The sequence below is a fragment of the Rissa tridactyla genome, chromosome 1 (genome assembly GCF_028500815.1).
Source record: "Rissa tridactyla isolate bRisTri1 chromosome 1, bRisTri1.patW.cur.20221130, whole genome shotgun sequence".
In the NCBI taxonomy this organism is placed as follows: domain Eukaryota; kingdom Metazoa; phylum Chordata; class Aves; order Charadriiformes; family Laridae; genus Rissa; species Rissa tridactyla.
The window spans coordinates 8,847,471-8,871,425 of NC_071466.1; the positions used below are offsets into that span (position 1 = coordinate 8,847,471).

The 23,955-nt window shown below is 53.6% G+C and overlaps 1 protein-coding gene across 1 annotated transcript in view; it reads left to right on the forward strand.

The window, feature by feature from the left end:
- Positions 1 to 8,152: 8,152 nt before the first annotated feature.
- Positions 8,153 to 23,955, forward strand: part of CHRDL2 (chordin like 2) — a 28,460-nt gene continuing 12,657 nt past the window's right edge. Inside the window, exons 1-6 of the mRNA XM_054218538.1 lie at positions 8,153 to 8,621; positions 16,906 to 17,018; positions 17,467 to 17,560; positions 18,506 to 18,648; positions 22,150 to 22,243; positions 23,346 to 23,401. Coding sequence (XP_054074513.1) covers positions 8,540 to 8,621; positions 16,906 to 17,018; positions 17,467 to 17,560; positions 18,506 to 18,648; positions 22,150 to 22,243; positions 23,346 to 23,401 — 582 coding nt within the window. The 5' untranslated portion in view covers positions 8,153 to 8,539. The remainder of the gene's footprint in view (positions 8,622 to 16,905; positions 17,019 to 17,466; positions 17,561 to 18,505; positions 18,649 to 22,149; positions 22,244 to 23,345; positions 23,402 to 23,955) is intronic.

Genomic DNA, 23,955 nt, shown 5'->3' on the forward strand with positions numbered 1-23,955 from the left:
GAAGGCTCTCAGCTACCCTAGGCATTGGGATGGCGGCAGAGAAAATGTGGCTGCAGAGACTGAGGTGAAGCCCTGGACCTTTGGACCTCCTTGAAAGACCTACGGTTGGAGAGAGGAAGGGAAGATCCGTGCCCGAGAAACAGCCTCTAAATGTGTGCCAGGAACTTGCTAGGGGTTATCATTTGCTTGCTATTTTACCCACGCTTCTGTCTTTAGTCATCTCTACTCTAGCTGTTGAATGACTAAAAGGCTATCAGTGCATTGATCCTCGCTGTTGTCGGGATCCGCAAAATGCCAGTCAGCAAAAAAGCTGATTTCCAGGCAACAGAAAAATTGTGGTGACTTTATTAAGATGAATGATGACGCAAAGGAAGCAGCGGTTTGGTGCTGGGACTGGACTTAGTCCAGCAACTGGGGTGCCTGTCCTGTAGAAGCTGATGGGGTGTGCTATTCCCACAGAGGCCTTGTCCCCCTGCAAAAGCTGCCCACTCCCCGGGATCAGCCTGGGAGCTGGGGCCTGGGGAGCCCTCGAGGAGGAACAGAGAACATGGGAAGTGGAGAAAATTCTCCACCGAAGCCACTCATGGGACAAACCGCTGTGCAGAGCTTTAGCTCTCTGCAGAGGTCCTAGTGACAGCGGATTAGGAAAGGGATCTCTGCCAGATATTCTGCCAAATTACTCCTGCACATCCAGCCCACCCTGGACAGAACTTGGTTTCTGTGTCTCCAGCTTGTCTTTCAGCCCAAACCCCTGCAAGGGGCAACGGTTTTAAACTGAAAAAGCGTTGAGCTTGGACATAAGGAAGAACTGTTTTATGATGAAGGTGGTGAGACGTTGGAGCAGGTTGCCCAGAGAAGCTGTGGCTGCCCCATCCCTGGAGGTGTTCAAGGCCAGGTTGGACGGGGCTTGGAGCAACCTGGTCTGGTAGGAGGTGTCCCTGCCCAGGGCAGGGAGGTTGGACTATGTGATCTTTGAAGGTCCCTTCCCACCCCAAACCATTCTGTGATTCTATGATTCGGGGCATGTGGAGCTCAGGACTGGCCTGCAGAGGGTATCCTAAGCCCGTGCAAAGCTCCAGCCTCGCATCCCGCCACCCCAAGCCAAAACCTCTGCCTTGCCCAGGCTGCCGGGGAATGTTTCTCCACTTCTCACCTCTCCCGAGGAGCCGGCAGGGTTTTGCCACCGCCGTTTCTCTTTGTGGCCCTCCCAGTGATGATGCTGTCACTGGCCAGACACGTGCCACGGGGTGCAGGTGGGTATGTGTCACAGCAGAGACAGGAGATATGGACAGGCCCATGGCACTGTGCTCCCCCATTTTTCCTCTCTGTCCTTCCCTCTTGCTTTGCCCAGCCTCTCATCACCCCTCGCTCTTACATGGTTGCTGATCTCCATTCCTGGAGGAGAATATTTTACTCACTGTCCTCTCTGTATTGCTGATTTGCCCTGATTGTATAGACTATTTACTATGTGTTGGTCTTGTGCTTGGTGACATGCTTAGATGTTAAAAAAATGACTGGATTTCCCATTCCAGGTTGGACTACTTGTTTCCATTTATAAATAATCTTTTTAAGCCTCATCAGTCATTGACTGCCTTAAACCCCCGAAGCTGCAGCTTCAGGGCTCTTGAAAGTCCTCCAGCACTCAGATTCATGCAAAAACAACCACTTGCCTGTGGTAGTTATGGCTGTTTGCATGAGGAAAAGACGTTCTCAGATGCTGGCAACCCAGAGCTGGCACGTGCTCTCGCAGGGTTTGACCAGATCCTGTTGCAACTCTGCAAAGCTTTTGGGAACACACTTTGTGTTCAAGGTGCTGTGACAAATTATGTTGCCTCCAGCACGAGTCCTGCAGGTCGTGAGATCCATCGCTGTAGGGTGACAGATGCAAAGGTTGCTCCTCCTTTTCCCCTGAGCATGAGTCAGGAGAGGTAGGGTGATGTCCTCTATAGACAGTCTTTGTTGCTTGAGGTGTGGTATGAGATGAGATAAAGCTGCTGTGTGAGGCTGAGTTTCATGCATGGTCCATTAGGCAGAGCTATCTCCAGGACTGCTCCACTGTGAATGCTCTCCTTGAACATCCCCTGAACACAGTTGCCTTCAAGAGACCTTCAGGAGGAGCTCTCGCCAGCGTTCATCACTCATCAGGATGGGAGCAGAAAACCGTATGCTGTGTAAGGTGATGTCTGTATTAGATCTGCAGCCGGAGGCAGCTTCCCCGAGCTGCTGTGTCCCAAGGAGGTGCTGATTGCTTGCAGGCAAGGTGTCTCCTTGCAGCTCCAGGAGACATTCAGTGTCGACTTCTAGCTTGGAGGCACATCTGCTGCCATTACTGCACCAAAGCCAGGCCCTGGGTCGAGGAGGCGCAGGAGCCCAGCTGCAATGAGCCCAGGGAGAAGTTCAAGGATTACACCATCAGTCGTGGGAAGGAGGTAGCTCCTCTCCTGTGGTTTCACAGCAAGATTAACTCTGCAGCTTGGAAAGAGATATTTTACCCCTCCAGCTGTCTATCTCTGCATGTTGCCCTGAGGGACCAACGGGGAATGGAGGCACCCAGGCCATCAGCCTTAATTACCCAAATGTCCACCTCTACCTCCTGGTGGCTTCTGTATCTGCAGGGAGGAGGGCTACAGCAGGGTGGGCCAGGAGCAGGAGACTTACACTCCTGCCCAACCCATGCATGGGCTCAAGGCTTTGAGAGGTGGAGGGGACTGACTTCTCTGTGGTGGCTGCTTTTGGATATGAAGGAGAATTCATAGCTGCTGCCTGCTGGAAAGGCCAAAAAGAGAGACAAATAGGAAAAGGGCTGATAGGAAGCATTTCCAGGGTATCCCGCTTGTGGCTGATACTCTCCAAGCAGGACAATATCCTTCTGCAGAGAGTGTACAAAAGCAGCGCGACATAGAAGTGACAAAAGTGACAAGACTCCTCCTTGAGGAGGGCAACAGGAGGGATAAACCCCACCGAAACGAGGTGATGTGGGAAAGCAGATGGAGGGGATCAGTTGGGGCTGTGCAGCTGGGGTGGTTTGAACTCTGCAGCAAGGCTCAGGCTGGGCTGCCAGTGTTGGTGGCATGTCTTCTGCTCTTGAGGGCTCTGAAGATACAACTCTTGCGCTCTTGGGAGGCTGGGCTGGAGCTGGGGGCTGGGGAGGTACCATCAGCTTGTGTCTCCCTGCAGAAATGCCATGAACCATCTTTCAAATCTGCAGACGAGGAGAGGAAGCCCACGAGGCTCCAGGTATAGGAGAGGAGTTTTATGTAGTTGTGGTATGAAGAAAATTTGGATTTTGCTCGATTTAGCCATACCCGGTGGAGTATGGCGGAGAGGCGTCATCCCATTTCACGTCCATCTTACTGGGATGGGAGGGCTCCATCTCCACCTCCATCTTCCCTGACTCCAGCCTGGGACCTCTACCATGACGATGTGGGATGCATCAACTCCTCCTTGAATGCATTCCAAAAATAAAGGATGTGGTCGCTGGTCATCAACGGGGTTGGAGGAAGACTATGGAGTTGCAGCAGGAATCTCACCTCTGCTTTGGGTGACCCCGAATTCGTGTGCCAGCGCATCTGTCCTCCCACTGCCCACAGTTCCCACGAGGCTGTGATGGTTTTTCTCAGGGTCTCATGCCACAGCCTGTGATTAAAAATAAAAAAGAGCAGAATCCGCTCATGGGAGGTGATTTTCCCCGCTTGATAGAGGAGGTTGGTACCAGCTTGGATTTTGTTGCTGGCTGAAGGTTGGTGGGGTGGGCGGGCTGCGGGGCTTGAACGGGGACCGTGCTTTTCACTGTGGGATTACTGGTAATCAGGATTTACTCCTGCGTTCCCCAGGACGGGCTCAAGCCTTCACACTTGAGCAGAAGGAACCACATCAGGCTGCGTGTTTTTGCAGCCTGCGGTCAAGTGAGGCAGCAGCTCCTCTGTCCCCAGAGCAGGGCTCGTTCCTGCAGGCGGATTTCTTTAGTCCGGCTCGCAACGGTTCATGGTCCTGCAGGTTTCCAGCTCCGTCGCCTGCAGCTGGCAGCCCTCGCATGTGCGTTGGAGACGCGCGCCGGATCAAACACCGGGGATGCTGGGCTGCAAACTTCCAGGGAAAGGTACGGTGGTGTGCAGCCAGCTCCTCCAGCCTGCAGTCTGGCCAGCTCACGATCCTGCCACGAGGCTTGCGTGGCGGGGGATGTTATTGGAGCCCACGCTGTTTATTCAGTAGTTTGTAGGAGAATCTCGGTTTTCATTCGAAAAAAAAAAAAGAAAAAAAAAAAGGAATCGTCTCATCTTCTTGAAAACATGAAGCGAGTTTGACCTAAAGGCACAGGAACCAGAAGGCAAATAAAAAGGACCCAAGTTTTATTATTTCCAAGCCAATCCCATGGTTTTTGGAGCCTGATTCATGATCGCAGATGGATTGATGTTGGCAGAATCGAACTGTCAGACGGATTCCTTCGCAGATGAAGATAAAGAGCCTCGTTTTTGCCAAAGGATGAATGTATTCTTTATGAGACGCAAGAGAGATGTAACACAGCACCTTGCTCCTGACAAGGCTGGCCTTTATTTCCTGGGTCTGTGCTTAGGACATGGCTGAACTTTCCCATACGTTTTAGCCCTGATGCGGGGCCAGGATCTACAGTCCTGAATTCAGCTGTTGCTGTTGCAGCAGAGACGTAAAATAACTTCATTGACTTGGGCTTCGCGTCCCCATTTTTCTAAGCACTTTCATAACCTGCCCACAGACTTACGCTACAAATGGGCTTTTCAAGTCTGCCCTGTGCAAGGGAAGAGCTGGGAGAGGAGGTACCGGCTGTTCCTGGTGGGAGCTGGAAGGAGCCTGCTGTTTACGCAAACCCCTTTAATATCTTTATCGAGGCATGAGAAGAAAATAGAGGGGCATTGCTAGCAAAATTTGCAGGGAGGTGGAAATGAGTGAAGCAGTGAAACAAGGGAAACTGGGTTAGATGGTGAGAAGTTGGAACCATTGGGTGAGTTGAACGTGGCCGGTATGGATCTGCCCTGCACGGAGCTGTCAGCATGCAGATAATGCAGCGGGGACAGTAAGATGGGGGAAAAATGCGGGTTTTCCAACCACACCATGGGACATCCCCATCCCAGACCTACGTGGAGGCTGCAGAGGTGCTGACCCATCGCTCAGAGGAGTGGGCAGCGTGGACCATCCCAGCCTTTGGGTTGCTCTGACACACGATGCTGTAATTCACGAGGCATGTTCATAAAATCATAGAATCACAGAATAGTTTGGGTTGGAAGGGACCTTTAAAGGCCATCTAGTCCAACCCCCTGCCATGGGCAGGGACATCTTCAACTAGACCAGGTTGCTCAAACCCCTGTCCAACCTGACCTTGAACACCTCCAGGGATGGGGCATCTCCCACAACCTGGGCCAGGGGCTCACCACCCTCACAGCCAAGAATTTCTGCCCGAGATCTCAGCTCAGTCTCCCCTCTGGCAGTGGAAAACCCTTCCCCCTCATCCCATGGCTCCCCTCCCTCATCCAGAGTCCCTCCCCAGCTTTCCTGGAGCCCCTTGAGGGACTGGAAGGGGCTCCAAGGTCTCTGCGGAGCCTTCTCTTCTCCAGGCTGAACCCCCCCAACTCTCTCAGCCTGTCCTCCCAGCAGAGGGGCTCCAGCCCTCCCAGCATCTCCGGGGCCTCCTCTGGCCCCGCTCCAACAGCTCCGTGTCTCTCCTGTGCTGCCTTCTCTAAAAACCAGCTTTATAGTTTGACTTGAAGGTGTGTGGTCACATCAGGATTGCCCTGGGTAGCCCTGAACTGCAGCAGCAATGGCAATGCTTGTGCTTTCTGTAGGTGGTGGGTGCCAGATGGGGTGCAGAGCAGTCCTGGGTTCCGGGCTCCTATGTTTCCCCGTAGCGACTTGGTCCTTCAGCAGAACCATACTCACAATTCGCAGGGGAGGTCACCGAGCGGTAAAATTATTTTTAGAGCTCGTAAACAAGTCAACCTGTGACGATCCCTGCAGATGACCCAGCTCTCTGTCCTGCTTTGCACACAGGGCTGGGCTCTTTGAGGGTCACAGATATTCCCGTATGGGAGAGTCAAGGTGGGCTGAGGACTCGTTTGCATTTGCTGCCCGTGGTTCGGTGATTGACACCTTCTTCCCAGAAAATGAGTTCAGCTCATGCAGGTGCAGAAATGCGCCTTGACTTCTTGTGCTCAGCAGCTTAAAGAGACAATAACAAAGATGATGATTACAACTGTTATAAAAACAGGTTTCTTCTTACAAAGATTTCCCTCTTTCATATCCAGCTCTGGGAACAGGCACCTGCAGATGCGGTGTGGTACAGGGGGATGTGTCTGGCTCCTGGGGCAGGGCTAGAGCCAGATGGAAAGAAGAGATGGATGGAAAGAAGAGTTTTTGTTGCAGAAATTCCCCTTGACTGTTTTCTTCTCCGAGTCAAATGAGGTACGTGGCTCGTGTGACCAGTATTAGGGGGTTTGGGCCACCTTGGAGCCGTTGGCAGACTGGTGGCTTGGTGCCACTCTCAAGTGGTTTGGCGTCGGGCACAATGATCTCACACTCTGGAAAACCCAATCCCAAGCTTGAATTAATGGAGCAAAATAAATCATAACTTAGCTGATAGAGGAGATCTCTGGTCACCTGGTGCCGAGGGATCGCAGGTGATGACAGTCTCTCCTTGGCCAGCTGTGTGAGGAAGCTGAAGGAGACCCCATGGTGTAGAGACGAAGCCGTTTGTGAAGGAGAAGCCCAGGGCTCCTGCAAGGTCTGGGACCTCTGTTCAAGCCTGCCCGATGGGGGAACGTGGGCAAGAAGGTGTTCAGCGCTGCGTTAAGGTATTTCTTGTGCTACTAAAGTGTCTTGCTCTAAGCACCCCTGGAAGTATGAGTTGTGAAGGTAGAGCAGAAATGGGTAAAAAACTACGCAAAATCTGGCCTTGGGGGCCTAAGGAGGCTGCAGGAACCCATTTCCATGGTGGGCTGGTGGCCCTGGATTATTTTGGTGGTGAGAAGCAGTGCTGCTGAGTGGACATGGCTGCTCGGGGAGGATCCCATGCTGCCGAACTTCTCCGTGAGGGTCCTGGAGAGCAGAAAGCTGAGCCCCACAGACAAGCAGAGCAGGGCTGGCAGCCAGAGCTGGACCACTTCATGCAGAATTTGGGGAGCAGCAGGAACAGGAGCAATGTGTGTGGAGGCGAGGTGGCTTCTCCAGGGGTTGATTGCGTGACCGGTGGCTTTCCAACCGACGGCGTTTCCTGCCCAGCAGCTCCGTGCTGCAGAGACGAAGGGCAGTCGAGGTATGATCGCTGTTGGGATCGTGGCTTGGGGACAGGGGGGGTTTCCTGCAGGCAGGGGCTACGCTGGTCATTTAAGATGGCTTTATGCAGCTGGAGGAATGTAAAGCAGCTGGCGGGGAGAGCGAGATCGACCGCTTTGTCTCGCTGAAACCTCTGTCCCTACGTCCTGTGGGTACAGGGGGGATTGCTGCACCCCTCTGTCCCGGGAAGGAAGGAGCCCATCCATGGCACTGGGATTTACTGGGAAGGGAGTCAGGGCACTGGGGGACCTCGGTGATGGAGCAGAGCACTGGGAGGGGAGGCTGCAACCTGGATTTCTGCGGTGGGATGCTCGGGGCTGGGGTAGATGCATCTGCGTGGGCTCAACCCCCGCGTGGGGGCTTAAACCTCTCCCTGGGCGGGGGGACGGGACTCAAGCATCCCAGAGCCAGGTGGGGTTTAACCGGGAGAAGGGGTGCAGCCTTGTGTGTGTGGGGTGATATATCCCATTAGTGTCACCCCGTAGCTCCCCAGGAGGGGGGCCAGCCCTGCAGGTCCTTCCAGTCCCGTCCCAACCCCCCCGGCCCCCCCGCCCCCGAGCCTCCCCGCGGAGCCCCGGCCAGGCTGCAGGGAGGCAGGGGTTAAACCTGCGGCTCCCGCACCCGCTCCCCGCCCGCCCGCTCTCCCTCCGCCCTCCCGCCGCCGAGGAATTTCCTAAAACACCCCCCCGCAAAAAAGTGGGAAAATAATAATAATTAAAAAAAAAACAACCACCCTGCGGATCTCACACAACTCCCCCCCGCCTCCCTTCGCCCCCCCCCGCCCTCCCCATCTCCGCCTTTAATACCAACAAACAAACTCCTCGGCTCTCCCTAAAGGAGGCGCCTTTGATCGGAGCGAGACGAGCCCCGCCGGGCACCGGCACCGCGGCACCCCCGGTACCGGCACCCCCGGGCACCGACATCTCGGTACCCTCGGCACCGCCACCGCCGGGCACCAGCACCGCGACACCCCCGGGCACCGGCGTCTCGGCACCCCCGACACCGGCATCCCCGGGCATCGGCACCGCGGCACTCCCGGCACCGGCATCCCCGGGAACCGACACCCCCGGGTACCGGCCTCCGCCCCGAGGAACCCGACACCGGGAACGAGATCGCGGCACCGCCGGGCACCGGGACCAGCAGCGGGACATCTGGCAGCGGCAGCCCCCCGGCACTGGGACCAAGACACCGCCGGGCACCGGGATCGAAGCCCCCGGGCGCCGATCGCCGGGCTGCGATGCTTCCCGGCGCGGGTCCCCTCGCCTTCCTCCTCCGGTGTCTGCTGCTCCTCTTCGCCTCTGAGAGCCGAGCCCGGGCTCGTAAGTCGCCCCCACTCCCCTCCCGGCTGGGCTGGTTCCCTCTGTGCCTCAGTTTCCCCATCACCAGGGTCCCCAGGAAGTTGCAGAAGGGGCTTTGCGGGCATGGCTAGGATCACGGGGAGACTCCTCGCTGTGGCAGGTGCCCATTCTCCATGGCCAGGACGTCCCAGGGCATGCAGCAAGCTGGGTCCCCCATCCTGTACTGTGTCCCCCTCCACCCACTGCTGTCCCCGGCTGCTTTGTGGGGATGTACAGCGCCGAGCACACTGCTGCATGATGGTGAGGGGGCTGTGGGGTTTCATGGGCTGGCAGGGACGTGCTGAAGGTCTGGGACCCCCCCTCCTGTGGGCTAGAAATCACAGAGGGCAGGAGGTTGAATTGCAGCCCTTCCCCTGCACAGATAGAATCATAGAATTGCCTAGGTTGGGAGGGACCTTTCAGATCATCGAGTCCAACCATTGATCCCACGCTGCATGGGTGCATCTCCCCTCTGAGGGTGGATGGGGACGCGGGCAGTTGTGGGAAATGACCCCTTCAAACCAAAGTTGGGGGCTTTTCTCCGTGTCCATCCCTTGTCCATCTCCATGTCCATCCCTTGTTCTCTCCTTACCCCTGCTCCCAGCTGGCTGACTGGGAAGATAAGCTTTGGGATGGGGAAGGGAAGGGAGGTTCAACACTTCCTTGTACAGAAGGACTTGAAGGACTTGGCCGGGGCTGTTTAGCAGCTTGCAGGGTGCCGGAGGTGTTAACTGGGACCGGGAGGTGGATTTGGCTTGGGCAAGGCACTGGGACCTCACCAACGGGCGCAGGGCACCCCTACAGCATCACAAAGCTACCTGAACACCGAGCAAACCAGAGCAGGACCTGTTGTGTCCCTACACTTATTCTTTCCTTTAATCTCCCGAAATCCCAGTAGAGTCTGTCGGTGACTGCATTAGGATGATTTATGACTTGCCCGCTGCCAGCAGTGCATTAGGCACTCAGCAAATAATCGTCCTCTTGGAGTGCCGACCCAAAATGTGAGCGCTGGATTGCTTGTCCTGGTGGTGGGTTGTGCTTGGTGGGGGGGAAGGCAGGCGGCTCGATGGGGCTGTGCAGAGCCTTGGAGAGCAAAACCTGGGTGAGTTTGGCTGCTTTTCCTTCCCTGGGCTCATGGAAAGCCACCGATCTCAGACCGCAGCATCTATTTCTTGTGCGAGGGATGTGGATCTGATTCCTTGCCTCTGCCAGGGCTGCGTTAACTGTGGTACCCACGTTAGGAGGAGGATGGAGACATCTCCAGAAGGTGACACAGATGCTAGGTGAGGTGTTTGCTCTTCGGAGGCACCTGCTGATGGTAGCAGAGCCCCTAAATTGGGCATAAGCCAGGATGAATGGGGATAGTAGGGGTTTGTCTGCTTTGGGAGGAAGCGCTGGGGTCTGTTTGTGGGATTTATAATGGTGATAAAGGGCTGGACACCGCAGGACAGGGACAGGATCGGAGAAGGGAGATCCGGGATCACCCCCAGCTCTGCATCGCTTTGGCTCTGCCGCTGGGCACATCCTGCGGTGCAGTGCAGGGGACTTGGCTGGGGCTCCAGATGCCCCATGGTCGAGGGCAGGAGGGTCTTGTTGACAAGGTCCTCATCAAATCGTGGACTTTTCTCCGCTGTCCACCTCTGCAGCTCACTGCCTTGAAGTTTGCTCAGGGCCGAGCGCTCCAGGAGAATGAAGACAGGAATAAATTAGTTACGAGCAGGCTCATCAGCCAAGAGACCTACAGTGTCGTGGCTAAAAATAGGTGAGAAGCAGAAAGCTCGGGCTTGAAGGCCAGTCAGAAAAGAAGAATTTGCCCACAGAAACAGGCTATTTTAGGGGATTTATACTCTCAGCTGAAAAAATAACAGAGGCACAGGTTACTGGGCCGAATGTGCTGCAGCCCGGCCACTATGAGTAATTCAGCGGCAATAGCTAAATGCAATGATGTTTTGGCTGGAGGCATTTAAACACCAGCATCTCTGGAGAGCGTGGGGCAGTGGTTTTCCCCAGGAGCTTGGAAGTTGCCGTTTCATTTCTTTTTAATGTTATTCTTGGAGAAAAGGGAGTTTGTGGGATCCTTCTGTCCTACGAGTTCGGATTCAGCATGACAAGGGACTGACTGGTCCAAGATAGGAACGATGCGGATGAAAAGCAAATCCTGCTGGTGGCTAGGGTAAGGGAGGGGTGAGGGTTGCATGCCCTGCTTTAGACAACTGAGCATCCCCTTGGGAAGGAGAGGAGGGAAATGGGGGAAGGAGAGGAGGGAAATGGGGCCCTGTCTGCTGCTCGCAGAACCCCTGCAGATGCTCTGGGTGCGGGACTTCACTCAGCTCCTCCACCCTGGGGAGTTCAGCGATGCTTTGTGAGGCTGCATTTGCAAAGCTGCAGAGTTTTCCAGGCTCCCAAAATCCTGAGAAGAAAATCCCAGCCCAGGACTGAGCGAGGCGAGCGCGTGGGAAGCGATCTGGACGTGAGCAGAGTCATTAGGATGCCACATGTCAAGGGCCCAGTGTGTTTTAACCAGTCCCTTTGCAGCTAAGTTGCATTTTAAGCCCTTCATAAATACAGGGCTGTCACAGGAGCGCCTGGACTTTGTGTACCAGACAGTGGTTTTTACACTTTATTTATGGCGGCTCTTAAAACTCGCAAAATGGTTTGCATAAACACACCCCCGCACGCCCGGCGCAGGGATGGCTGGCAGGTGCCTGACCTCCGACAAAGCTGTCGGGGTCGGGAGCCTGGCTCAGACGTGCCCTGCTTGGGGGAGAGCTATGGGGAGACCCTCTGGGGATGCAGAGGTGGAGGAAACCCCCCACCCCATGAGATGAAAGGAGGGAGAAGCAGGGTGAGACCTGCGGGATATTTCGGAAGCATCCTTGTCGGAGCCGGTTTGGAGTGAAAGTCCCTGCTAGGGAAACTGAGGCACAGGGCTGGTGGAAGCTTTCTGCAGTGGGAGAGCAAATTGGGAGAGGTTATTACCTTCATTTTCCATGCTCTGGGGTCTTGTGGGCGCATTAGCCCCTCTCTAGCCATGGGTCAAGGCTTTACGTGCAGCAGGGAATCGCCTCTGGGGATTCCTCAGTGTCCTGTAGCATGGAGGATCTCCAGTGAATGTAAGGATTGATGCATGGTGATCCCACGTGTGTGGAGACCCGACTGGGTAACGGGTGTGAGAATCCCTGGGCTGATGGAGCAGTGAGGTAAAAGCATCTTTAAACTTCCCATGACCCATCAGGTTGCTCTGCTCAGGTATGGGAAACCCCGATGTGGGAGTTGGGGACATAGGGGCAGGATCTTGCAGGCACAGGTGTGTCTATGGCTTGACTTTCTTGAGCATCAGTCCCTATACCCAGAGGAAGGTGAAGTGAGCATGGTTCAACCTGAGCCAAAGGAGGATTTGGCAGCAGAACGTGGCATTTTGGTAGCCACCACGCTTGCGGGTTTGATAGCTCACTGCGGTTCCTGCTACCATGCTCGGGATTGATGCAGGAGAACATCTGACCTGTTTTTGGCCCCTGGTTCAGCCAAGGTCAAAGTGCCCAGGGCGTGGGAGGAGTCACACTGTGTTGGGAAACCCATGGGGACATCCTTGTCCACTGTGAATGTGGAGGGGTGGAAGGAACCGGCTCAAACGGGCTGTGTCAGCAGCTGGGAGAGCTTCAAGGGAAAAGGTCTCATGGACATGCTGGCCTGAGTGGACTTGTCTGCATCTGAGGCCAGATGTCTGGGGGTGGTCTGATCAACATCAGTCAGTTTGATGGTTCAGCAAGGAGACCATGGGATTTTGCCCATCTCCCCTTGTTTCATGGTCTTTCACTGGATTTAGAGCAGGTCACGAAGATGCAGGGTGCCGTGGTGGTTGGTGTATGAAGCTGTTGAGATACATCCCAAAGAGGCATTGAGGCCATTCTCATGGTGTGAGAGGGTGTCAGCGGTCACAAAAGGCAGTGCAGGAGGGGTTTCTCCATGCCATTCAGTTTGTGACCCTGGATTGATGTCTCTAGACCATTTCATGAAGATGCTGCTCCAAGGGGTTCATGGAGTGGCTCAGAGACTTTGTGATTGCCTCTTCTGGGGTTTAAATCTCCTGGTAGCTGGAAACCTTCCCTCAATACCTGTCTTAAATCTTCCAGGCTTTACCTCAGGTTGACTGCTTCTTGTCCCTGTTATGGACAAAAAACACCCTTTTCTTTGTAACTTTATTCTTCTCTCTTGCCTTGTCCTCCCCCTCTTACTTTCCACGTCATATTACATACCCTCCTTGCTGTCCAGGATGCAATTAATGATAATTAATGACAATTAATGATAATCAAAGTAAACCAGGGCTTGGGCACAGCCTTGAGTGTTGACTGGGGGTGTCCAGACTCTCGCTGCAGGTGCAGTCCCCAGCGTGGTGTTGGCCGATGCCAACTTGGGCTTTGGCAAATGCCTGGGGACAGCTGGGCCAGGGCAGTTCCAGCAGGTGGGTATGAACATGAGCTGGGCCGGGCCACAGGCCCCAGACCCTGGCCTGGGGTATTCAATGATTTGGTTGTAACCAGGTGGTCTTCACCCAAGAAAACACTGTCTGTTGGATGGGGAGGAAGGGAGAAACCTTCCTCCTCCATGATGTCCCCAAGCAGAACCATTTGTGGTGGGAAAGGCGGAGCAGTTCCTGCATGGAGGAGTTGCTCTTTGCAGCATCTCCCACCCTCCCTCTAGGCACAGGACTTGCTGCTGGGTGGCAGAGAAATCATTTCCATGGTTTTCAGTTGGTTTTCCTGGTTCATACAACCCGTAACGATACTCTGAAGAGCAGGGTCTTGTATTGGGGGCTTCTTGTATTTGAGAAGAAACTGGTTAGGTGGGACCTGTTAGATGGGACCTGTTCTTGGAGGTGTTTGCAATGAGAGCTGTTTGCCCCTTCCCACCTCTGCTCCTGCTTCCAGGTCCCGTAGGGCCACCAACAAGCGTAGAGCCTCTGACTTGCAATCAGCAAGCTGTGGTTGTGTCTCCGAGGTGGCATGGACCAGGCTGGCCCCCTGTCTTCTCCTACCCAGGGGTGGCGTGGTCCTCGGGAAGGAAAACAAGGTGATGGCTTCATCTGGATTTTTGGTACTGCAGCCTTGAAAATGCTCCACAGCTCAGGAGCCCTCTCTGGAAAATGAAAAGTAAAACAACGTGACTTTTGTGAGCATGCTGTTGCCGAAGACGCAATAAATAAGGAGACTGAACGGCACGGGAGCAATTTACTGCCACAAATGGTTTTTCAGTCCGAGTGAATTGGGAAGATATCCAAAGTTTGACCTCTGAAAATGAAATTATTAGCCTGGCATGGGAAAAAATGATCCAGAGCCTTCAGCTTTTAAGCCTCCTCCTTCCACCCATCCCCAGCTTGCTTTTAACCAAACATGCTGGCGCCTCTTGCCAAATACGCGGCATAGTGCTACTGCGATGCGGACAAGTGTCTGCTGCTGCCCAGCGCTGCCAGTCGGCTTTAATTTTACCAGCGGGCCCTTTGCAGACATGAATCAGGCTGCTTTCGAGGGCTGGACCCAAACCAGGGCTCGACTTGTGATTAAATGTTTGAACGAAGCAGCCAACTGGCATGGAAGCCTGCGAGCTGAGCGGGGCCGCGTCACATGAAGGCAACTCGATTTCTTCACCCTCAGCGTAATTCATGAAGATGCTGCAAGCAGGGAAAAATGAAGTCATTTTCTCACCCTTTTGCAAAATGATGATTTTTTTTTTTTTTTTTTTTTTAGTTTCGTGGATTTTTTCCCCTTTCTTCTGGGTTTCTGCAGTTTCCAGCCACGTGCTTCCCATTCTTGTGTGGTTTGCTGTAAGCTTGTGTTGTGCATGGCCAGGGTTTGCTGACTTGTCGAGAGGTTTGGAGCAAGATATGGGGACAATGTAAAGACCGGAGTAGGGAAAAGGAAGGAAAATGCCTGTCCCTGTGACAGCATCCACCCCAAAGTCACTGCAAATCTCCACCTCTACAGACACAACACTGGCCCCACACCACTGTGCTTGGACTAGGTGGTCTGGGCAGCTGGTGACCACCTCCTTTGAAGGTACAACTTGTAGAATCATGTGCTTGAAGACATGAACTCAATGAGGAGCTCATGGCTGCTGGCAGACCTGTGTGGCTTGAGTTGGAAGGGACCCATAAGGATCATCATAGACCCTTAGGGGTCCTCAGGTAGGGCTGCCCTTCCTGATGGCCATGGGGACCAGCCGTGGTAGAGCATCACTTGGGTTCATCCTGAGGACGGTCAGAAGCTGGAGGAGGGATGTCAGCCCACCATGTTGTATTCATATGGTTTTTGCCTGGTTGGTGGGAGAAACACATGAAGAAGGTGGCATCTTCAGCTTTGGCAAGGTGGGACAACGCTGGCATGGATCTCAAGACCACTGCTTTGCCCCAGGTGACAGAGTGGAGCATGGGATGACTTTTAGCATCATTGGGGTGGTGAGCACCACCAAGCTGATTTTGGGGACCCTCTGCTATTCATCGAGGATTCCTTCCAGCCATGTAGCGGGGTCAGCACATGCTAGCTTGCCCAACCATGCAGCAGGTGGTGAGAGCTGGGCACCATGCCTTGGAAAACAGCCTTCTGCCCGCTCCCCACATCCCCAGGGCACCACAAGGCTTTAAAAGACCCATAAATGCTTCAGGGAGCGTAAATGTCTCTGCTGCCTTCGTGCAACGTAATCACCCAAACTACCTCAAATCCCCTCGATGACATAACCTTTTAAATCACCTTCAGTTTTTAGCAGGGCTGTAAGCACTGAAACCACTAATAACACACGCGGGCAGGCATGTGCTTCTTCATGAAAGAGCTTAAGCCCCGATGCGTCCCTCTGGCTTTTCGGGGACTGAGGACACACCATGGGAGAGCAGGAGCAGCCACTGGGCTGTGGAGGGAGTTACAGGGTCCAGGTTCTTGCAGGTCCAACTGGGCTCGAAGCTTGGTCCTGCAATGCTTTTTGATGCGAACATTAAGGATGATTGATCTGGGCTTTCTGGCCAAAACCCTTTGGTTGTTGGTGGTGATTATGGCCACAGTTTGTCCCACAGGTCCTGCTGCAGGCTGGCCTTGTCCTGCCAAAGGGTTGGTGTGTAATCAAGGGCTTGGAGATGGAAGGGGTTGATAGAGACCTGCTAAAATCCAGGGAGAGGGGAGATCTCCAAAGGGGATCTCCTTCACCAGTTGTGCTGGGCACCATCTCATCCATCTCCCTGTGCCACGGCAAGGTTAAACCCATGCCAGCGTAGGCAGGGTTAGATCGTTTCTGGGACAGACACTTCCAGTTCAGGAGCATGGCTGGAAACTGGCTCTTCTCAGGATGATAGGATCAGGAAGGAGTAGAAAAATACATGGCTTTGTGCTTTTGGGGGCAAAAAGTGGATGAGGTGGACTTGCTGTCCCCGTGGACACGCCCATGAATGAAGAGCATGGTTCAACCCATTCCAGACAGACCAGTGCCATCTCAAGCTTGGTAAAGCCGAGGGACTGAGCCTGGTGGGATGGGGCAAGGCAGCACTGTCCTGCTCCTCAGGGCTGATGCTCCGCTGCCTGTGTGCTGATGGCGCTTGTCCAGGGGTCCTGGACAGAATGAGCTGAAGCTCTTAGGGGGAGTAAAAGGTTTTCCTTTGGAATGTGTTTCTATCCCAAAATATCTTTTTTTCCTCTTCTATTTCTGGGTAACAGTGAAAACGTCTCCTAAATTCAGGCTCTCCTGTCCCCCCCCACCAGTCACAGCCCTTCTGGGGAAAATTCAGTCCCATAACATCACCCTGAAATCACCTGTCCATCATCAAATGAGCATTTCTACTGACATATTTTAGAGAGAGCGCTCTAATTTATGGCTCAAACCCACCCATTCTGTTCCTTGCCTGCAAAGGGAGTCCAGCTTGCACAGAGGAATTGCCAGCTGGTCAGATGGGTCCCAGGCTAAAAATATAACAAATCACGGCAAAAAAATGGCTTTTGGGGAATGTATTCATTCTGGGGTTTGGTGGATGGGATATGGCCATCATCTGCTCATGGGAGAAAGCATGAAGACACCAAGCTGTCATAGAATCATAGAATGGTTAGAGTTAGAAGTGACCTTGAAGATCACCTAGTCCCAATCCCCGTGCAATGGTCAGGGACACCTTCCACTAGACCAGGTTGCTCAAAGCCCCATCCAACCTGGCCTTGCTCTTCTTATCATGGAGGGAGGAAAGCTCTCCCAAGGACCGTTCCTTTCTCTCACATAGCTTCTCCTGGTTGACTTTCAGGGCCCGATATGTTCTGCGACTTCAATGGCAAGAAGTACAGCCCTGGCGAGAGCTGGCACCCCTATCTGGAGCCACAGGGGCTGATGTACTGCATCCGCTGCAGCTGCTCTGAGGCACGTCCCCTGTGAGGTTCCACGGGAGGTGGTGGGGTTGCTGCTGCCCTGGGGCATTGCTTTGGCAGCTTTTAAGTTTTGGTGTCTAATTTGACCAGAGAAGCCCTTTCCAGTCCCATAGGGACATTGGATTAATCTCTTTCCTTTTGACAAAGCCCCATGTCCCCCTGGGGTTGTTGGGTTGACCTTGTGAGGGAGCTGTCTCGGCAGTGTTGATGGGTTGTGGGTGGAAGTGGCTCAGGCCTGCTGTGGGACCACAAGTGATCTTTGATGATGAGAGATGAGACCATGAGCTGGCTGGGTTTGAGCCAGGGATGGAGACGTCCTTGTCTAGGTGAGCTACACAAGCACAGTCTGTTGTGATAATGTGGCCGTCATCCAACACCTTCCTCCTCATGCAGGGGTGAACATATAGTTGAACGAACCATCTTTCTCTGTTTCTCCCCAGAACACCAACATCAGGTGCTACCGGATCCAGTGCCCGGCTCTGCAGTGTGCCAGTCCCGTCACGGACCCCCAGCAGTGCTGCCCACGGTGTCTCGGTAGGTAGACATCCCATGGGGAGGAGGTGACAAGGTTGCCATGTCCTGCAGGGCATACCTCAAGTGCAGTCACTTGAATGTTCACACTTGGAGCAGCGCAGCAATGCTGGGTCTGGCCCTGCTCAAGGGTCATGGCAGCAATGGCAGCTCAGGCTGTTCACGTTGCTTTTTTCCCCCCCAAAATGTCACTTTGACGGACAAGTGTCTCTACCAGACCACTTTCTCCAACTCTCCCCCATCCACAGAACCTTGTAGGGACAGACAAAATGTCAGTTCAGGGACAAAGCAGAAGCTGGCACTTTATTCAGATCGTTTGCCAGCAAAATGTGTTGGATGTAGGGAAAAGAATAATTTAGAGGAATTTAAACACAATTATTGAATTTTTCCCTCCTCTGGGTGTAATGCCTTTCACCATCAGATGGAGTCAGATAAAAAGGGCTTCTCCCATGGATAATTGGCTAAAAATTAAAAATAGTGTTTTTTTCTCTTTTTTTTGTTCTAATTTCCCAAATTGCTGTTGGTTTTTGACTAGCTTTGCCATCATTCTGTCACAGCAGGGGACAAGACTGTGGGAGATCAGAATTCCAGGTTTTCACAGAATCACAGAATGGTAGGGGTTGGAAGGAACGTTCGTAGTCCAACCCCTCTGCCAAAGTAGGGCCACCCAGAGTAGCTTGGACAGGAATGCATCCAGGCAGGTTTCCTCTCTTCAGAGAAGGAGACTCCACAACTCTGTGCTGAGCTCAGTGTAGTCAGGGCAGCCTCATTCTCCAAAAGCTTTTGGCCATGCAATACCCCGGCCACTTCTTCCTGATAACTGCGGTGCGTAAAGGTCTCCTTGTCCCTTTGGGTTGGGCTGGTGGGAATCTGCTGAGCATCTGTGCTACATCGGAGCCAAGTAAGGGCTGACTCTCATCCCAGTTGCTTTCTCATCTTCTTTTCCAGAGCCACATTCGCCTTCTGGCCTCCGGGCACCCATCAAGTCTTGCCAGTACAACGGGACGACCTACCAGCAAGGCGAGATGTTCACCACCAACGAGCTCTTTCCCAGCCGCCAGCCAAACCAGTGTGTGCAGTGCAGCTGCTCCGTAAGCTACCTGCGAGCCCGCGGGACGTGGGGAGGACTTGGGGTCTGCTCCTGCACCCCAACAGTGTTCCACCAGGTCAAAAGCCTCATGAAGACCATTGGGTGGTACCAGCCCATGGTGGAATGGTTTATTATCAGGATCAGGTTATCAGTGCAGGAGATTGAGCTTCCTCTGAAATGGTGATGGGTCCTCCCCTACCCAGTGACCAAAGACCACCACAGAGCTGGGTGCTTCCCCCTCTGCCCAGGTGCGTTATGTGGCCTTGACCCTGAGCAGGGTGGGCTGCAAATGTCCGCTGGGCCCTGGGGTCAGAGCACAAAACACTTGCCTGCATCTCCTCTTGGTGGGAACAGCACGAACAAGCTGCTCCAAGAGTGGATTATTCAGCATACATCCCACAGGCCAGTTCTGGATGGACCCTTCTGGGGCTCCTTGGGGTGGGCAGGGGGACAGCCCTTGTCCCCATTGAGCATTTGCCTGCTGGGGACCAGTGCTGTCCCCACAGCATCCAGCTATCCCACCTGCCCCACCGAGGCATCGTATGGCAGATGGTTGGCAGAGGGGACGACAGGGAGCCTTTTTACCCATGTGCTTGGTGCAAAGCAGGTGGGGTTTGTAGCCAGGGGAAGATGGGGGAGCTCAGTGTGCCTTCAAGGCAACATGGATGCCAGCTCTTGGGCTTCAGAAGTTCTTGGGACATCGAGCCCCATGTTGACCTGGTGAAATTGAGCTGAGCTCCAGAAAGGATTTGGTGACTCCCAACCGTTGGTGGGTGCCTGGGTCTCACAGTGCCTCCAGCAGCCAGCTCCTGCCCTGCATGGCTGGATCTCACGCTCCGACACAGCCAGGAGATGACAGCAGAGAGCCAGGGGCAGTGGAGCCTAGCAGTCAGAGATGGCAATGGGCAGGCACCTAGCGATCTTCATTCCCCTTGCCTGGATTTAAGTGGAAGCTGAACTCAGGGCCAAGATGTGCTTGAGCACCAGGAGCTACTCTTGTCTGGAAACTCCTGCAGCGTGTTCACGAACCTTCTGGGCTGTTGTGTGTGGAGCTGTGCCCTGGAGAAGGGCTGTGCATGTGCTTCCCAGGCTGTCTACGAAAAGCGTTTTCAGGAAGCATTTGCCTTTCATGCTGAGTTACAATGACCTTTGCAGGACCATTGCATGCCCATCTTCCTTGATGGCCCTGGTTGCCCTACCTGAGGGCTGTGACAGTGGCCAGGATGCTGTGTGGTCCTCAACATGCACCCCCGGGATGGACTGCCCATCCACCACCCATTGCCAGCACTGGAGGGACGTTCCATATCCGTGAGCCTCCGTCAGTGCCCTGAGACAGGGCTTTGGCTCCGCTCTGCCCAGCCCTCTCCCGCAGTCTGGGATCCTGCAAAAACCCATCAAAAACCCAGTCCTGATGCTTTACTCAGGAGACGCGAGGCAGCCTGGCCAGCGGCGATGAGGAAGGTGTGTGGAGCGTAGAGCCACGCGTGCCAGGAGCTGAGTGTTGGGAGATAAATGGAGCAGCTCCTCCTCCTTGAGAGGGAGCAAGGAAGGGGGATTGAAAGTGCCGATGCTGGACTTGGATGCTGTGGGGAACTTCTCATACCCGCTACAGCCTCTGCTGTAAAAAAGAAGAGGGTTTCAGACGTGGCTTTCACCACGCATCATACAGAGCCCTTAGATGGGACCAGGCTCCACTGATCTGTCCTTTGCTTGCAGCAAATAATTGGACTAAGTTTGGCCAGAAAAGAAAAAGGGGTGAGAGACCCCAAACCACCTCCCTCTCTCATGCCATGAGCACGCACATGGTGGTTACCATCAGCTGATGCTTGATAGTAAAGTGTCCATGATGCCAGGATAGTTGCTCTGAGCCTTTGGTGCTTGTGCCCGCCTTGGAGCTAGGTGGCTTGGAGCTAGGTGGCAAGAGGCGTAGCTTAGACATAGAAATTATAGAGTTTTTGGGGCTGGTTCCTCTCTTATGGACCCCATCTGGATGCCAGCCCACCAGGCTGGGGACAAACGCTGGGAAGAAGCCCTTGGATTCAACTTTACATGCCCACCTGGCCCTGCTTTCCCACCCCATCCACCACAATCCCCAGGAGCCTGCGACCCTCGTGTCCCTCTCAGAGGCACTGGCTCTCGCTCAAGCTCTGTTTATTCGGCAGGATAATGCCTTGGATACGAAGGGGAAAATAAAAGGATGGCTGAGGAGCTTTGCAGCGGCGGGGTCTTGCCGGGCTGTGTCTGATGTTGTCAGCTGCTAGAACAGCTGCGTGAACAGCTGGTCTAAACCTCTTTGAAAACTGCCCCGAGACCAGTGCCTCCGGGATAAATCCTGCTTTTTATGACATTTGCTCTTTCCCGCCCAAGGCAGGTCTTTGCCGAGAGCTACTGGTCAGAAGGAGAAAGAAGGAAGAAGCTGCATGGCCAAACCCTGCTCCCTGCAGGTCTGGACCCCGTGGAGGTCCCTGAAGTGGAGAGCAGGGTTTGGTTTGCAGTGGCCTCCACCAGATCCTCTCATTTACCAAACTTTCTTCCTCCTCTTCACGTCCCCTGCACAGCGGTTTGGCTTACTGATGGTAGAAGAAGCTGCTGTGGTTTGGTTTTCTGAGGAAATCTTTGGTTAACCTCTTGGCTTCAGTTGACTGAGAGCTTGTGTATGTCCCAGAGGAAACTGCTGTTTGGAGAAGAGGACTTGCTGTTGAGGTCTGGCTGGTGGGTTGCCGAACATCCTTTTTTACCCTTCTGCAAAGCAGGAAAAACTTAGACCTGCAGCAAACGGGTGCAAATCCATTGACTGACGTGGGACTGGGATGCACTGAGGTCAAGACTGGCCTTGGCCCATGGTTTTCAGCTTAAACGCTGCAGCAATGATACTTACCAAACTAACCACCAAGCCAGTAGAAGAAGGTGTAGACCTGAACATCCATCCACAGCTCTCGACCCAACGTCTTTGTGTGCTTGGCTCTGGTGTTATTGAATAACCCAAGACAGAGGGAGGGCAGAGCTGTGACCTCGACCTGGGCCTGGATTCAGCATCACACTTACCCTTTCCACCTTTCCTCCAGGTCCTTGTCCTGGGAGACGTCAGGTTCTTGCGCCACTTTGAATTGGTGGGTGTCAAGCAGAGTTTATAGGTGTGTGGTGGCTGTTTCAGATCTGGTAGCGCTAACAGTGGCTGAGAGCAGGGCACTGTCTCCTTCTTTTTGGGGAAGATCACTCCACTCCTGAGCATGATGACTGACAATTGGTGAACCAGCCATGCCAGGAGAAGACACCACCCACCACGCTATACCCCACAGGATGGAGTGTGCGGCAGGGGCAGATTTTCAGCTTTCATCAGTTGATAGATAATTGGTGATATCTGAGGATGGACTATTGGGGGGCTTTTGATTTATGCTAGATCTGCAATTTGAAGTGTTGACACCCTAACACGGGTGACATACACCCCTGTCCAGACCTTGATAACGCTGACAGTGTTTTTGGTTTTATTGCTGTCTCCTAGGAAGGCCAGATTTACTGCGGCTTGGTGACATGCCCAGAGCTGTTGTGCTCCTCTCCCCTAACTGTGCCGGATTCCTGCTGCCAGGTCTGCAAAGGTAAGGAGGGGCCCAGGAGCTGCTCCTGAGCGAGGGCTGGGAGCCATTTGAAGCCACTTCAGCAGGATTTTGAAAGCCTCTGCTGTAAATCAGGACACTTGCCTATGTCTTGGTTGCACCAGGAAACAAAAGATGAGGGTTCGGTTTTTTCCTTGCGTGCTTCCCCTCCCACACCTAGCTGTGTCCTGCCTCCCTGCAGCCCACACGCTGGCCAGAGCTGAGCTTTTTGCCCTGCCACTGGTGCATCATGCAAGAGATGTGACCTGCATGAAGGGCAAAGTCCTTCAGACCACTCACCCACCAGGATGGAGATGGTTGTATGGACCACGTAAAGATTGTGCATGCGTCTGTTGCTCCAGGGAAGTTTCCAGGCCAGTCAGGGAACTTTCCCCCTTCCCCCTCAGTACGGCATGACTGAGTTTTACTCCCACAGCCCTCCATGGGGGAGAAATACTTGAATTTGCTGCTGTATCCCCTGACTCACAGCTGAGAGGGTTAGGAGAAAATCAAGCTTCGTGTCTCCAAATGAGACAGACTCAAGAGCGAGTGGGCAGGTTCACACCTTGCTGACAGTGAAGTCACAGAACAAAATGACTCTTTAATATGAGAAAATTTTATGGAGCTGTAAGGCCATGGTGGTCTCCTGGCTGTGGACACAGAATGACCTCCTCTAGGTGCCTCCTCCAAACTCTCCCCTTCTGCAATTTGTGTTCCTCTCTCCCAGTTTTCTTTGGTGCAGCTGGGACATGTCATTGACTCTGTGAGAAATGTCTTTGGATTTCTTTTTAATGCCAGATCATCCCCATCACCTGATACTCTACTTCTGGGGGTGTTTTCATGCTGCCTGACTTCAGAAGCTACAAGGCCACGTCTTTCTTGGAGCTGAGATCTTGTTAATAGTCAGTGGGGATAAAAGGGTTTTTGGGGTATGGCTCCCACTTGCTTTGGGTGATGTGCATTGCCTATGCGAAGCTCTTCTCCTTCCAGACCTTGCAGGTGGGCCAGCACCCTGAAGAGAGCTGCTTTTAGTCAGTTGGACCCCAGGGAGCAAATCCTCATCCAACCCTGCAGCATTTCACAGGACAATGTTTTTCCCTTGCAGATGGCTCATATGAGAAGTCCACAGAGGAGGAGCCCCTGCAGTTAAACAGAGGTGTTGTACGTGACGTTTGCATTTTAAAACTCAGATTATTGCTTCTAGCACAGCCCCATTAAACAGCTCAAAGAAAGCCATTTGTCCTTGACCATAATCTTCTGCAAAGAAATGACCCACAGCAGCTCTAGGAGGGTAGTCAGTTCCTTGGACAGCAGAGCCACGGACACCTGGTTTGCAGATGAATAGTGTCTTGGCGTTGACTCTAGGTGAGGGCTATCAGCATAGGCTGAGACTTCAGACCACCAGGGAAAGACTCTCATCCTATTCCTCTGAAGAACCTCTAATGTCTTTGGAAGAGCAAAAGACCTGCGAGAACTGTAAATCTTGGCCGCTTCTCCTCCTTGTTGGCCAACCTGGCTGAACTTGGCCAATAGGTTAAAACAGCTGGGGAGCATGGGCAGAGCAGACTCAGAGGTGACCAACAGCCAAATGTGACTCTTACCCATAGAATCAGATGGGCCAAATCTCTCTCTGGGGGCTTTTGCTTCAGGACATGGTGTCTCCACTCCACTCTGGGCTCAAAGGAGTCCTGCCTCCCAGTTGTAGTTCCCACAGA